Consider the following 13,694-nt stretch of genomic DNA (forward strand, 5'->3'; position numbering starts at 1 on the left):
CTTTACATGCATTGCTTAATTGGAACCAGCTGGGGGAAGTGCAGTATGTTACCCATTTTTACAGACTAGGAAACTAGGCCCAGAGAAACAGAAGGACCCTGGAAGCTGCTGGGCCTGTGTATGTTTTGAGGCCAGAATCTGCCCTTTTTCCTCCATGGCTCTCTCGTGCCCCTTTAAATGAATTATAGAGCAAACCATTACTCCTCCAACTGCTGCAGGTGAAACAAACTTTCATTCATTCATTCACTCTGATATTTGTTGAACACCTATTATGTGGCAAACCTTGTGCTAGGTATTGGGGAGAACATTGGCCCTTAGCCCAATTCTGTCCTGAGCACAGTTAATGGGACACAGTAGACCTTAAATAACTGTGAGGTGTAGAAAAGGGTGAATGGTGAGCAGGGCAGTATCGCCTCCATGGAATTTCACACTTCCAATCCGGGAGAGAAATTTAGATACATCTTCTGGCCTGGTGTAAGTAGTTGGGGGTTTCCTTATTTTTTAAAAGGTGGGTTTTGGAACTGGCATGGATTTGGGGTGAAGACCAGAGAAATCCACTGAAAGTATAGGACGTTCAGTTTTGGTACACTGTTGCTCAAAGGCCTTTCAATATTTATTTTTTAACTCAAGTAGAAAAAGACTGTGAAGGACAAACCAGGCTGTTACCGGTTTGGTGCAGTTTCGTTTCTTGGGGCATAAAAGTAACGGCGTCTGGGTTTGAACCTTGGATCTGCCACGTACTATATATGATCTTGGGTAAGTTAACCCCACTGTGATTCAATTTCCTCGGGTAAAAGGAGGATAATAAATGTACTCATCTCATAGAGTAGTTGTGAGAATTAAATAATATGTGTAAAGTGCTTACGGCAGTGGCACACAGCATACGCCAAGGAACAGCTATTGTTATTCTTATCATAAAGGCAATAATTGCTAATACCGTGGTAACTTTCATTCACCCATCTTCACAGGTACATTTCTCAGGGCTCCGCCCACCCCTAAGACACTGAGAACTCCCCTCCTCTCGCCCCGCCTCTTTTCCAAGGCCGCGGCCCGCGGTTTCAGGATGCACTCGAGCTTTGCAGTTCCTTCGCAGAGTCCCGTCCGCGGGGGCCTCGCGAGCGAACTGCATTTCCCAGCATCCCTCGCGGCGGCCGGCCGTAAAGCGCGGCGGTCGAACGGCCGGTTCCGGCTGAATGTCAGTGTGGGGCTGTGGGCCGGGGAGGAAGGTGGTTGGCGGTGTCTCCACCACCCGCGCCGCTGCCTCCTTCGCTTGTGCCGCCGCCACGGGCGCCCGGCCGGTCGGCCGCTCGGGCATGAGACCGTGAGGCGAGCGACTGGCCGGGACCGCCGAGATGTTCGGCCGCTCGCGGAGCTGGGTGGGCGGGGGCCATGGCAAGGCTTCGCGCAACATTCACTCCCTGGACCACCTCAAGTGAGTGTTTAGGGGCAGAAGGGGGAGGCCGCGGGGCGGGAGCTGGGCTTGGGGGCGCGTAGATCCCGTCCAGGGCGCTGGGAAGTGTGAAAGCGGAGGCGGAAGGCCGAGGGAGGCGCTCGGGGAAGGCTGTGTGCTCGTTAAGAGCTATGGCTCTGGACATAGGGCGCCCGGCTTCGAACCCCGACCTCGTAGCTCCTCTCTTGTGTGACCTTGGGCAAGTCGCTCCGCTTCTCAAGAGTCTCGGTGTTACTGATGCAGATTTCAGTTTACGGATGCAGACCTCGTTCTCGCCGGGGCTGGACCGTGGGCACCAGGCTTCCCCGGGGCGGTATTTCTTAGGCCGGCTCGCTTAGGGGCTCAGAGGTCTGGATCCTGGAGCCAGACAGATGTGGGTTTGAGTTTAAGTGCGTGAATTTAGGCCTCAGTTTCTTCAGTTGTAAAATGACTATAGTGACAGCACCTGCTTTCTACGATTGTTTTGAGGGTAGGGTTAGAGAATGTACATAAAGGTGGAAGCTTCTACTAGTGCTCAGTAAAGGACAAAAATTTTAAAAAAAAATCCCGACTAGTTTCTTAGGGGAGTATAAAGAGTCAGAAGTAGAGCTCAGCGGGATGTAGGTGGCAAGGTGGTTCTGGGAAGCAAGGGTGCACAGAGTGGCTGCATTCAGATCCTGATTTCATCATTGAATGGCTGTGTGACCTTGGCCAAATTGCTTCACCTCCCTGAGCCTCTGATTCCTCATCTGCAAATAGGGGTGGTGAACACTGTGCAAAGATTCCATAATGTTGTGTGTGTAAAGAGATTGAGCCAGCATCTCTTCTACAGTAGGCAGCTAATAATAGTAGCTGTGTTGATCAGTGGGGCCAGCCCTTCCCAGACATCCCTACCTAAAGTGCTTCCCCTGCCCCCATTCCTTTCTGTTAGATCTTTCTCTTGATTTCATTCATTTGATTCGTCTCCACTACCTGCAATTATTCTTTGTGTCTTTACTACTTTTGTGTCTGTTACTAAGCTGGTACTTCCAGGAGGGCAGAGGTGGCTTGTTTTGCTCACAAGCTGTATTCCCAGCATCTAGCTCTGTGCTTGGCACCCAATAGAATCTTGACGGATGCTTAAAGAAAGAGAAAAATGAATGAATGGGGAGAGGTGCAGAGCATACAGGCAGAGATTAGGATTTTTTGAGGTCGAGGGGAGGATTAATGGAAAATAGGGGTTTCCTTGGAGGCTCAGATGGTAAAGAATCTGCTTGCAATGCAAGAGACCCAGGTTTGACCCTTGGGTGGGGAAGATACCCTGGAGAAGGAAATGGCAACCCGTTTCAGTATTCTCGCCTGGGGAGTCCCCGTGGACAGAGCTGGTGGGCTACAGTCCATAGCGTCACAAAGAGTCGGACACGACTGAGCACACACGCACATGCAATGCTGTAATTCTCAGCTGTGCCTTTCTAGTAGGGATCGGGCACTTAATAAATGTTTGTAAGTCTCAAAGAGTGGGAGTCAGGAGGAGTCATTACATAGCGAGGAATGGTTTTGCGGGGTTGGGATGAGAGGCCGTGGGGAGGAGAGGCCTAGGACAAAGATGGGGCTGTGTAGGGAGGCAGGAATCTTAGATGGGAGGGCAGCTGGCCGGGAAAGGGAGAGGCTTAAGGATTTCAGGAATTTAGGGGGTGGGTGGATGAGGCTGAGAAGGGTGGAGGGTTATCTAAAGGAGGTTGGGCATGCTGCGGCACCCAGGTGCCTGAGGGCTCTCAACTAACTCTGCCCAACTCGAGCCCTTTTAAGTTACTTTCGTGATTATCGAATGCATGTTCAGTGCCAGGTTCTTGTTAAGGACTCCCTGCGTGTTATTTCCTTTAGTCCTCACAAGTCTTATGAATTGTTGGAAGTATTATTGTTTCCATTTTCTAGAGTGGAAACTAAGGTCCGAAGATGTTAAGTCACTTAAGCAAGGTGACAAGAGCTGAAAAGCGTCCAAGCCAGGATTTGAAACTTCAGGGTTTGCACTCATTATGCTGTCTTCTTGAGTAAAAATCCTAAAAGTTAGTTTGGGAAGACTTTCAACCTGGCTGAGTCTCACTGCCCAATGGGGCATCCTGGCTGTCTGGCCAACCAGGGAATGATAAAGGGATTCAGGTTCCTTTGAAGTATCCCGGGAACTGCCTAGGTTCATTGTTTAGGTCACAGCGCCTGTGGGGTGCTTTTTGGAAACCTGAGTTGCCTGCCCTGAATTGGGCAGATCAGCTTAATCCATATTATAGCCTAAAGAACCTGGTGATCTGTATATTGAAGGGGGACTTAGAAGATCCCAGAGTGACCTGGGAAAGAATGCTGTAAACAGCTGTAAACAGTGCCGTAAACAGCACTTGGGCACAGAACAGCCAATTCCCCGAGGGAGCGCTCAGGCTGGTGGGGAAGACAGAGCCAGTGACTGTGGTGTGACAAGTGCGAGGGTCGCTGTGGGTTCAGGGCTCTGGGGGAACCCTTCTTGGGTGCTCTCTGGGGGAGGCAGCCGGAGCAGAGTGGTCAGGGACGACCAGGAGCTCCACGTGGAGCCTCGGGATGTGGGAGTGGGGCCCTGGGGTGTGTGGAGCGTGGAGGTGGGGCTGCAGGGACACAAGGCTGGAGGCAGAACAGGGCTTCATGTGATACACAGGGTGACAAACCATCCCGGGTGCCTGGGACTGAGGGGTTTCCCAGGACGTGGCGCTTTCAGTGCTAAAGCCGGGAAAGTCCTCGGCAACCAGTATGAATCGGCCACTCTACTAGTGACAGGTGACAGTTCCTGATACACTCTTGCCCTGACCTGGGGCAGTGCGGGTAGAGAGATTAAGATATTGAAATGAATTCAGAATGGACAGTTTGGGGATGGGGTGCACAAAGCATCTGGGAACGCTCTTCCTTTTTTTTTAACTGTTTAGTTTTGGCCGTGCTGGGTCTTTGTTGCTGCATGGGCTTTTCTCTAGCTGCGGCGACTAGGGGCTACTCTCCTGCTGTGGTGTTCGGGCTTCTCATTGCGGCGGCCTCTCTCCTTGTGGAGCACGGGCTCTGGGCTGCGGGCTCAGTTTCAGGCTCTGGAGCATGCAGGCTTCAGTAGGTATGGTGCAGGAGCTTAGTTGCCCCGTGGCATGTGGGATCTGCCCAAGCAGATTCTTGCCCACTGTGCCACCAGGGAAGCCCTCCCCCGCCCCCTTTTTAAAATAGACTTTACTTTTAAGAGAGGTTTGAGATTTACAGAACAATTTAGAAGATAGTCCAGAGACTCGGACACCTTTTCGGAACCACATTATTCATAACATTCCTAGCTTTCAAACTGGAGAAGAATTTTTCTTGCAAGACAGGGTTTTACTTTTGCTAAATAGTGGAAAGCTGTGTACTGTGGTCTTTGTCTACTGAATGGAGTTAGTGGTTTAGTTGAGGCAGATTGAAACAGTAAGAGGTGGTTTGCTGCACATCATGGGTGGTTTATTGGCCAGATCAGTGGCAAGGCTGTCACATGGACGAGCAGAACCTTGGCTGATGGAGTTGCCTGATCGATACTGAAGCATCACCTTCAGGGACTGCGAGTCCACAAATGACTGGAACTTTCTTGTTGTTGGGATGGGTCGTTGCCTTAATTCTGATCTCTGGGTGTGGGTTAAGATTCTTGGTTGCAAGTGATGGAAGCCCCCCTGGAATCACCTTCAGCCCCAAATGGATCTGATTGACTCTTGCCGCTGAACACACTGTCCTAGCTAAGCTGTGGCTGAGTCTGAGTGTTCAGATGAAGTTGTCAGTATATGCTTCTTCCCATGTCTCATCTCTGCTTTCTTCTTGGTTGGTGTCATTCTCAGAATGCTCCATTACATCCAATCAGCTTAGCAACCCCTGGGAAAAGGCGATCTTCTTTTCTTAATATTGCCAGCAGAAATCTGGAAGTGAGTATCGTTGCATTGACCTAGGGTCTCATGCCTGTCCCTGAGTCAGTCACTGTGGCAGGGGCATGGGGTGCTCTACTAGGCCCTTCCCTGGAGTCAGGGTGGCATCAGCTCCTTCCAGACTAGTGGGTAGAGAGTGAGAGAAATGGATGATTCAGCACGGGGAAATGAAGAGGAATGGACACCTAGCAGGCAGACGTTCACCTGCTCTTGGTGTATTCAACTTTTGCCTAAGGTCACACTGATTTTCAGAGCTCGGGGCACTGTATGGCCAGATTCATTTTCTCAGAACATCATACTCCTCGTATCACTCATTGAGGCACCCTTTATGTCACGTCCAAAGGCCTTTATTTCCTCCAGGCCTTCCGAGTGCTCCAGGCTCTGTGCCCACCTGTCCAGCTTGGGAGCATAGATGACCCTCTAACCCTGGCTGGGGAGCCAGGAGCACCCTCAGTAGGCAGACAGCGGTTTACATGGAGATGTGAAGGATGAGTGGTTGTTCCAGGCACTCGGGGGCTGGAAGGGGGGACGCCGCAGGCAGAGGACGCAGCATCTCGGAAGCCTGCAGCGGGGAGGCAGGCTGTTAGGTGACGGGAGCACTCAGGGCAAGAGAGGGTGGAGGACCCGAGTGCAGAGCCGTGGGACCGGAGAGGCCCCAGAGCCCAGGTCCTGCGGAGGAATCCAGACACCAGGCTGAGAGCAAGCGGGGAGCCGTGTGCTCTGGCCTGGCCCAGTTTGGAGGACGAGCTGGAGGGGTGCCCCCTCAGAACGGCTGCTGTCTCCTACCGACGGTCAGTGAGGGTAGCGCCGCCGTAATCCGGGGGTGTTTCTCGGGCCTTTTCGCGCTGACGGCCCTTCTCTCACTCTCACACACCCCTCACCTGTCTGCCCCGTGCTCTCTCCGATGCCTGTCTGCTGGTAGGACTCGGCACGAGTATACTGCCACGCCCCGGGCTCAGCCCCTGCTGGGGGAACTCACAGTGAGCCACGTGGCGCAACCGTGAAGAAAGGAACCCCCACAGATCACACTAATTCCCCCGTAGAAATCGCCTGGTGACTTCAGCCGACAAGAAGTTTCCCCGTCCTCTCTGACACCGTCCCACTCAGCACGTTCTCATGGGATCTTCTCATCGCCACAGAGTTGGACCAGCCGGAAGTGCTCTAGGCGCTTCAGGCCGGATCTCAGATCTCAGCTGTGAGTGAGATCCCCTGCGCGGCTGGCCGGGGTTCCTTAGGCTGTCCTTTCACTGTCGGAAATGATCTTGAATATGTGTTTATTTGTTTCTCCCAAATTTGACCATAAGCCTCATGAGGAGAGAGACCCGGGCGGCTTGTTTCCCAGGGAATTGTGAGACGCCAGCACCGGGCCTGGCGCACAGTAAAAGATCAGCAGGAGTTTGTCATAGGACACAAAAGAGGCAAGTGCTGGCCTGCCTTTTCTTGTTTTTTAAAATAATTATTGTAATTGGAGGCTAATTACAATATTGTTGTGGTTTTTGCTATACATTGACATGAATCAGCCATGGATATACAATGTGACCCCCCCCCCAGCGTCATGAACCCCCTCCCCCCTCCCTCCCCATCCCATCCCTCTGGGTTGTCCCAGTGCACCGGCTTTGAGTGCTGTTTCGTGCCTTGAACTTGGACTGGTCATCTATTTCACATATGGTAGTATACATGTTTCAGTGTTATTCTCTAAAATCAGCCCGCCCTCACCTTCTCCCACAGAGTCCAAAAATCTTCTTTACATCTCTGTCTCCTTTGCTGTCTCGCATGTAGGGTCATCATTACCATCTTTCTAAATTCCATATATATACATTAATATACTGTATTGGTGTTTTTCTTTCTGACTTACTTCACTCTGTATAGTAGGCTCCAGTTTCATCCACCTCATTAGAACTGATTCAAATGCATTCTTTTTAATAGCTGAGTAATATTCCACTGTCTATCTGTACCACAACTTCTTATCCATTCATCTGCTGATGGACATCTAGGTTGCTTCCATGTCCTGGCAATTATAAACAGTGCTGCGATGAACATTGGGGTACACGTGTCTCTTTCAATTCTGGTTTCCTTGGTATGTATGCCCAGCAGTGGGATTGCTGGGTCAATGGCAGTTCTATTACCAGTTTTTTAAGGAATCTCCACACTGTTCTCCATAGTGGCTGTACTAGTTTGCATTCCCACCAACAGTGTAAGAGGGTTCCTTTTTCTCTGCACCCTCTCCAGCATTTATTGTTTATAGACTTTTTGATAGCAGCTATTTCTGACCAGCATGAGATCGTACCTCACTGTGGTTTTGATTTGCATTTCTCTGATAATGAGTGATGTTGAGCATCTTTTCATGTGTTAGCCATCTGTATATCTTCTTTGGAGAAATGTCTGTTTAGTTCTTTGGCCCATTTTTTGATTGGGTCGTTTATTTTTCTGGTATTGAGTTGCATGAGCTGCTTGTATATTTTTGAGATTAATTCTTTGTCAGTTGCTTCATTTGCTATTATTTTCTCCCATTCTGAGGGCTGTCTTTTCACCTTGCTTATAGTTTCCTTTGTTGTGCAAAAGCTTTTAAGTTTAATTAGGTCCCGTTTGTTTATTTTTGCTTTTATTTCCATTACTCTATGGCCTGCCTTTTCTTAACAGCAGTTTGCTCTTGCCTGTTTGGGAGCAGGGCCTGGGCTGGAGCTGTGATTTTTTCTAGGGCTGAAATGCTCCCCGGCATCTCAGACCTGGCCTCACTCGCTGGCCCAGTTTGACATCTTTCAGAGGTGATTCATTGGGAGAGACACTGCCTGTAACACCTTCTCCTAATCTTCTAGCCTGAGTCTACCCTGCCTGGAGCTTCTCCTTGTCCTGCTGGCCAGAGGGCTGGATGCTGACCAATTGGGGGTTTTCAGGACACAGAGTGGGACCCTCTGGGAACTGTCTGCCCTGGTGCTGAGGAGGCCAGGCAGACCCAGGCCACATGTCCCCTCACCCCAGACATTGTTATCTGGGGGGGGTGGGGTGTGCTTTGGGGGAGTGGATTGCCAGCTCCACCCAGGCCCTATCCTTCCTCTCACGGTAACTGACACGTAAGTGCATGGTGCTTGTTCAGTTGCTAAGTCATGTTTGACTCTTTGTGACCCCATGGACTGCAGCACGCCGAGATCCTCTGTCCTCCTCTTTCTCCTGGAGTTTGCTCAAATTCACGTCCATCGAGTTGAGGATGCATCTCATCCTCTGTCATCCCCTTCTCCTTTTGCCTTCAGTCTTTCCCAGCATCAGGGTCTTTTCCAATGAGTTGGCTCTTCAAACCAGGTGGCCAAAGTATTGGAGCTTCAACTTCAGCATCAGTCCTTCCAATGAATATTCAAGGTTGATTTCCTTTAGGATCGACTGGTTTGATTTCCTTGCGGTGCATGATACAAGTGGTAAAACTTGTATGAACTTCAACTTAGTACATCTCTCTCTGACCTGGATATAATTATTATTTACTATGATGGTTTAACTTGGAAAATAAGTGGGTCTCTTGAGGAAGCAGGGTCCGTGGAGGAGGGATTTGTTTACAGTCGGAGTCCTTGGTGATGAGCCTATCATGTGTGGCATGCACCCTGGTAACAGACTGCAGTGTTTCTGTCTCCAGGCATTTCAAACTTCAGCTTGTCTCTCAGAGTAGAGTTGGCTCTTGTGCAAAAGTCTGAAATTGAGATTCTGCATTTCTGCAGAATTTTCGCTGGAGACATGATAATGCTGGCTCTTTTCCAAAGAAGTGGCATAAGGGTCCATGATAAGGACTTACCTTAAGATCTGATACATGTTGCCATGCCTTTTTGGTTTGTTGTTTATGTCTTGGGTGCTAGGCATTCATCACTTCATGGAAATGCTTGACTAATAAAAGCGTTTAAGTCATTGTTTGCATCTTCTGCATTAAGATGATTATAAGCGTGGGGTCACTGCCTGGTGCCCTGTCCTTATGTTGGGACTCTGGGAGGATCCTGGGCTCCCCAGGGCATCAGCCCGACAGGATTGTTGTGCAGGATTATGAGTGAGCTCATCTGATCTGAGGCCCTCAGAATGGAGACCTGGCAATAGGAGGCTGTGACTGTCTCTACGATGATGGTGGTTAAAATGGACACACACACACAGAGTTTGAGAGAAACTTGTTGTCGTCATGGTTATTATAATTGTCAGAGAACAATCTGTCACTCTGCCCTTAGAAACTGATCTACACAGGAAACAGCAGCCTTGCAGGTGGAGATGTGGGAATATCGTAACATTGTTGCTGATTTCTGAGGCTCAGTATAGGAGTGACTGCTGTGTGTCCTTTCAGTGGTGTGCTGTGTAGCCGCTACTGATGCTTGTGAGCAGTTACCAGTAACAGGAGTGCTTTTATTTTAGCCTGGGCGGGAAGAAGGATGGACATGGTAACAGACATACTGCCTGAGCTTAAATATCTCATGGACAGAGGAGCCCGGCAGGGGCTGTAGTACATAGGGTCGCAAAGAGGCGGACACCAGCGAAGTGACTTAGCACACATGCGCGCATGAGCTCAAGTATGTAGATTCCGTAGCAAAGAAGACGACCCAGGGAAACACACTGCAGCCCCAGCAGTGGTCCTCTCTTTTTTTGTTGTTGAAGTTTCCAGTCTTTCTAAAATAGTGTTATGTTTAAAACCAGAAAGTTATTATATTAATATTGTACTGGTGTCTCTGAGGTATTGAATTATTTGATCTTCCAAAGCTGTGGAATTAGATGTAACATTAAAATATTAATCTTTAATCCATTCAGCTTTCTTTTTTCCCCTCACCACACTTAAGCAAACATATATCAAGCGGCTCTCCCTAAAACGTGACCTGAAACAGTGTGCTTGGGCATTGTGGTGGCAAAAGAATGAACCAGTGGCAGTGGAAATTTGAGCTTGAGATCTAGTGGGTGTTTGCATCCACCAACAACAGACATTTAGAAAATGAATATTTTAAACCACTCCCATTTACAGCGGCATCAAAAAACCCATCAAATCCCTAGGAATAAATCTAACAAAAGATGCGCAAGCCCCCATCCAGCAAACCTTGAAGGAAATGTAAATGTCATCATGTTACACTTTCAAAAAGATGTCAGTTCTCTCCATATTTAGCTAGAGATTTAGGGCAGTCTTAAAGGAAATCTTAGCAGATATTTTTTTGTGGAAATTGAGAAGGTGATTTTAAAATGTATGTGGAAATTCAAAGGGGCAAGAATAGCCAATATAATAATGGGGGGGGGAGGGAAGAAATTGGAAGATATCACATTGCAAGATTTATTATAAAGCTGCAGTGATCAGATAGCATGGTGTTGGCACAAAGGTAAACAAACAGATCAGTAGAACTAGAGCATCCAGAAGGAGTCCCACGTGTGGTCACCTGATTAACGACAAAGTCGACATTGGTGTCCTCTGGAGAAATGAGGACGTTTCTAGTATATGATGCTGAACCAACTAGATCGCCATATGGGAAAAAATGAATGTTGGCCAATATCTTAGGCCATATACAAAAGTGAGTTTCGGGTGTGCTCTAAGTCAGAATGTGAAAGGTAAAACAATAACTTTTTAAAAGAAGAAAAACAGTATTTCTTTGTGACCTTGGGGTAGGTAAGGATTTCTTCAGGTTGATACAAAAAGCACTATCCAAGGGAAAGATTGATAAATTGAACCACGATAAAATTTGGAACTTTTGCTCATCAAAAGACCACTGTAAAGAGAGGGAAAAGGCAAGCTGCGTTCAGAGAAGACTTTTGCCATAGGTAGATATCCAGTAAGGCCTTCCCTGGTCGCTGAGATGGTAAAGCGTCTACCTGCAGTGCAGGAGACCCAGGTCCAATCCCTGGGTCTGGAAGATCCCCTGGAGAAGGACATGGCAACCCACTCCAGTACTCTTGCCTGGAAAATCCCATGGACGGAGGAGCCTGGCAGGCTACAGTCCCATGGGGTCGCAAAGAGCTGGACACGACTGAGCGACTTCACTTGACTTCACTTTTGTGTATCCAGTAAGGGTTTTGTATTCAGAGTGCATAAACTCCATCAAATTAATAAGAAATAAGGTTCTCTACCTAGTAAAAAGTGGGCAAAAAACTCACACAGTCACCTCCCAAAGGAGGATATTTAGATGGCTCTGAACATGTGAAAAGACACCCACCTTCACTTGTGGTCATGTGATGAGACCCTGGTGCGGCATCACCACTTGCCAGCAGATGGCGCCACCGAGAAAGGCAGAGAGCCGCAAGCTCTGCGGAGGTGGGGGGTGGGCTGGAGCCCCCAGACGGCTTCTGCCCCGAGGCTGAGTGCCCCTCAGGTCCCTTCCTGGCCTGTGCATTGCTAGCAAGGTGTGCGTCCCCAGGTTACTGCGAGTATGAGGGTCACAGGAAGGCTCGCCTGCTTGCAGGGCCTGTCATGCGGGCCATGCACCACTCGTGGGAGTGCCGAGAATCCTCTTTACAGAACTTAACACCCCACCCTCACCGTGGGTTTGTCTGTAAGGGCCTCCTCATAGTTCCTAGAATTTCTTTCAGGGATTATTTGGTGAAGGCAGTGATAACAGTAATAGCTAGCACTTGTGTCATGCAGGGGACCTGCCAGGTTAGTTATCTACCTTTTAACTTGGTTGTTCCTAAGACACCATAATAGGTGCTAAAGGAGTCACGTGCTGGTGCTGCTCCCATTTTTCAGGTGAGATAACTGAGGTACACAGAATAAGTAGCTTGCTTGATGTCACCCAGCTCATAACCAGACTCCCCACTTCCTGCTCTGGTTTCTCTGGACCTTCTTATAACTCCTGCCGTGAAGTCCTCTTTTCATGACTGTGTGGATCCAGCCTGTCTGTCCTTCCTGTGTTGGTGGAATACTCCTTGTAGAGTTTAAATCGTGGTTTTAACAGGGGCCCTCCTCGGAGCCACCGCCGGGTGGTAATGGCAGTAGCCGCTGGCCCTGCCTCCTGTGAGCGGTCACCATGTGTCAGGCGCAGTGCTTGGTTCTTTCAGCGTGTCATCACAGAGTCTCTGCAACAGTCCAGCAAGGAGGCCTTGACTGCTGTAGACCCCGGGCCCCAGAGAAGTGAAACGCCTCATCCACGGCCACACGCAGCGGGCGACAGGGCCAGGAATCAAGCCCAGGCCTGTCTGTTGGGGACAGAGGTTTGAACTCTTCATTACTGCTCTTTGCCACTCCTTGCTGTGTTTAACTCCTTGACTATATTTTGCCTCGCAGGCTCTGATCTACCTTATATCCGTGAAAATGGGCCCCCCACTCCCATTCACCATATATTGAGCACCTACAGTGTATCAGACATTCTATAGTGTTATGGGGTCACCAGGATCAGTAAGAGGATGTTCCTGACCTCAAGGAACTCAGGTCTCGTGAAGGAGGCAGATCACTGCAAATCAGAGTGGTCTGTGCAGCAGCAAATGCATTTGGGTACAGAGGTGCCAGAGAGGAGGGAGCAATCACATCTACTTGGGCAGGAGAGCGGGAGGTAGGTTCTTGAAGAAGGCGTCAAGGAGAGGTGACTGAGCTGGGTTTTGACATACTCATAGGAGTTTGCTGGTTGGTTAGGACCTTGGCAAGCTGAACTGGCCTCAGTCTGCGGGCCAGGGAGACGCTCTCTCAAAAGCTGAGCCAGGCAGTGCTCCCAGGGCGTCTGCCAGGCTGCTGATCCCCGCGCTGCTCAGGAGTGGCCTCTGCGATTCTCATGCCCCCTAGGACGAGGCTGGGCCTCTGGTCTCTGCACGTGCGGGTGGGTGAGGTACCGCCATTGCCCCTCAAATCCACTCCACTTCTATCTGCACACAGCGGGTAATATCACTGCCGTTGAACTGCAAACCACCCACTTCTTCTGAGCCATCAGTCCTGTGCAGGGGGATTAGGGCATTCCAAGGGCGATCGTGGTGGCTCTGGGCCCCATCCTCCCTGACCTGTGACTGCAGGTCTCATCTCTGCATCAGCCAGACAGTGGCTCTCAGGCGTCTGGTGCTGCGCTGTGTGTCTCCATTGGCTCCACCGGCCTCAGAATGACCTGAGAGTGTGAAAAAGGCCGACGCCTAGTCTTCCCTCAGCGCCCTGCGCTTGATCTCCGGTGGGCTCTGTCCCGCTTTGTCCCACTCTCCAGGCCATTCTCTTGCCCACACTGGAGTGTGAGCCTGCCTGTCTTCAGGAGTTTGACAGTCTTGCCTCGGTTCGGGTTGGTGAGTCGCTGGTCATGTAACAGTTTGAAGCATCATCTGCCTGTTTTCTCGGGTGGTGAGTCACGTCTCGTCTGAATGGGAATTGTGCTAACCACTGAGTCTGAAAAACGCCCAGCCAAATTGTCCCTAAGACGTCACTCATGGTCCCTGGGCCT

The 13,694-nt window shown here is 49.8% G+C and overlaps 1 protein-coding gene across 9 annotated transcripts in view; it reads left to right on the forward strand.

The window, feature by feature from the left end:
* Positions 1-1,179: 1,179 nt before the first annotated feature.
* Positions 1,180-13,694, forward strand: part of CLEC16A (C-type lectin domain containing 16A) — a 232,017-nt gene continuing 219,502 nt past the window's right edge. For 5 of the 9 annotated variants that reach the window (XM_070460737.1, XM_070460740.1, XM_070460739.1 and 2 more), the window contains exon 1: positions 1,181-1,432. In XM_070460737.1, the coding sequence (XP_070316838.1) occupies positions 1,353-1,432 (80 nt within the window). In that variant the 5' untranslated portion in view covers positions 1,181-1,352. Of the gene's footprint in view, positions 1,433-13,694 lie in introns of all 9 variants that reach the window. The other 4 variants (XM_070460733.1, XM_070460735.1, XM_070460736.1 and 1 more) reach the window with 1 other exon arrangement.

The sequence above is a fragment of the Odocoileus virginianus genome, chromosome 33 (genome assembly GCF_023699985.2).
Source record: "Odocoileus virginianus isolate 20LAN1187 ecotype Illinois chromosome 33, Ovbor_1.2, whole genome shotgun sequence".
NCBI classification, from domain to species: domain Eukaryota; kingdom Metazoa; phylum Chordata; class Mammalia; order Artiodactyla; family Cervidae; genus Odocoileus; species Odocoileus virginianus.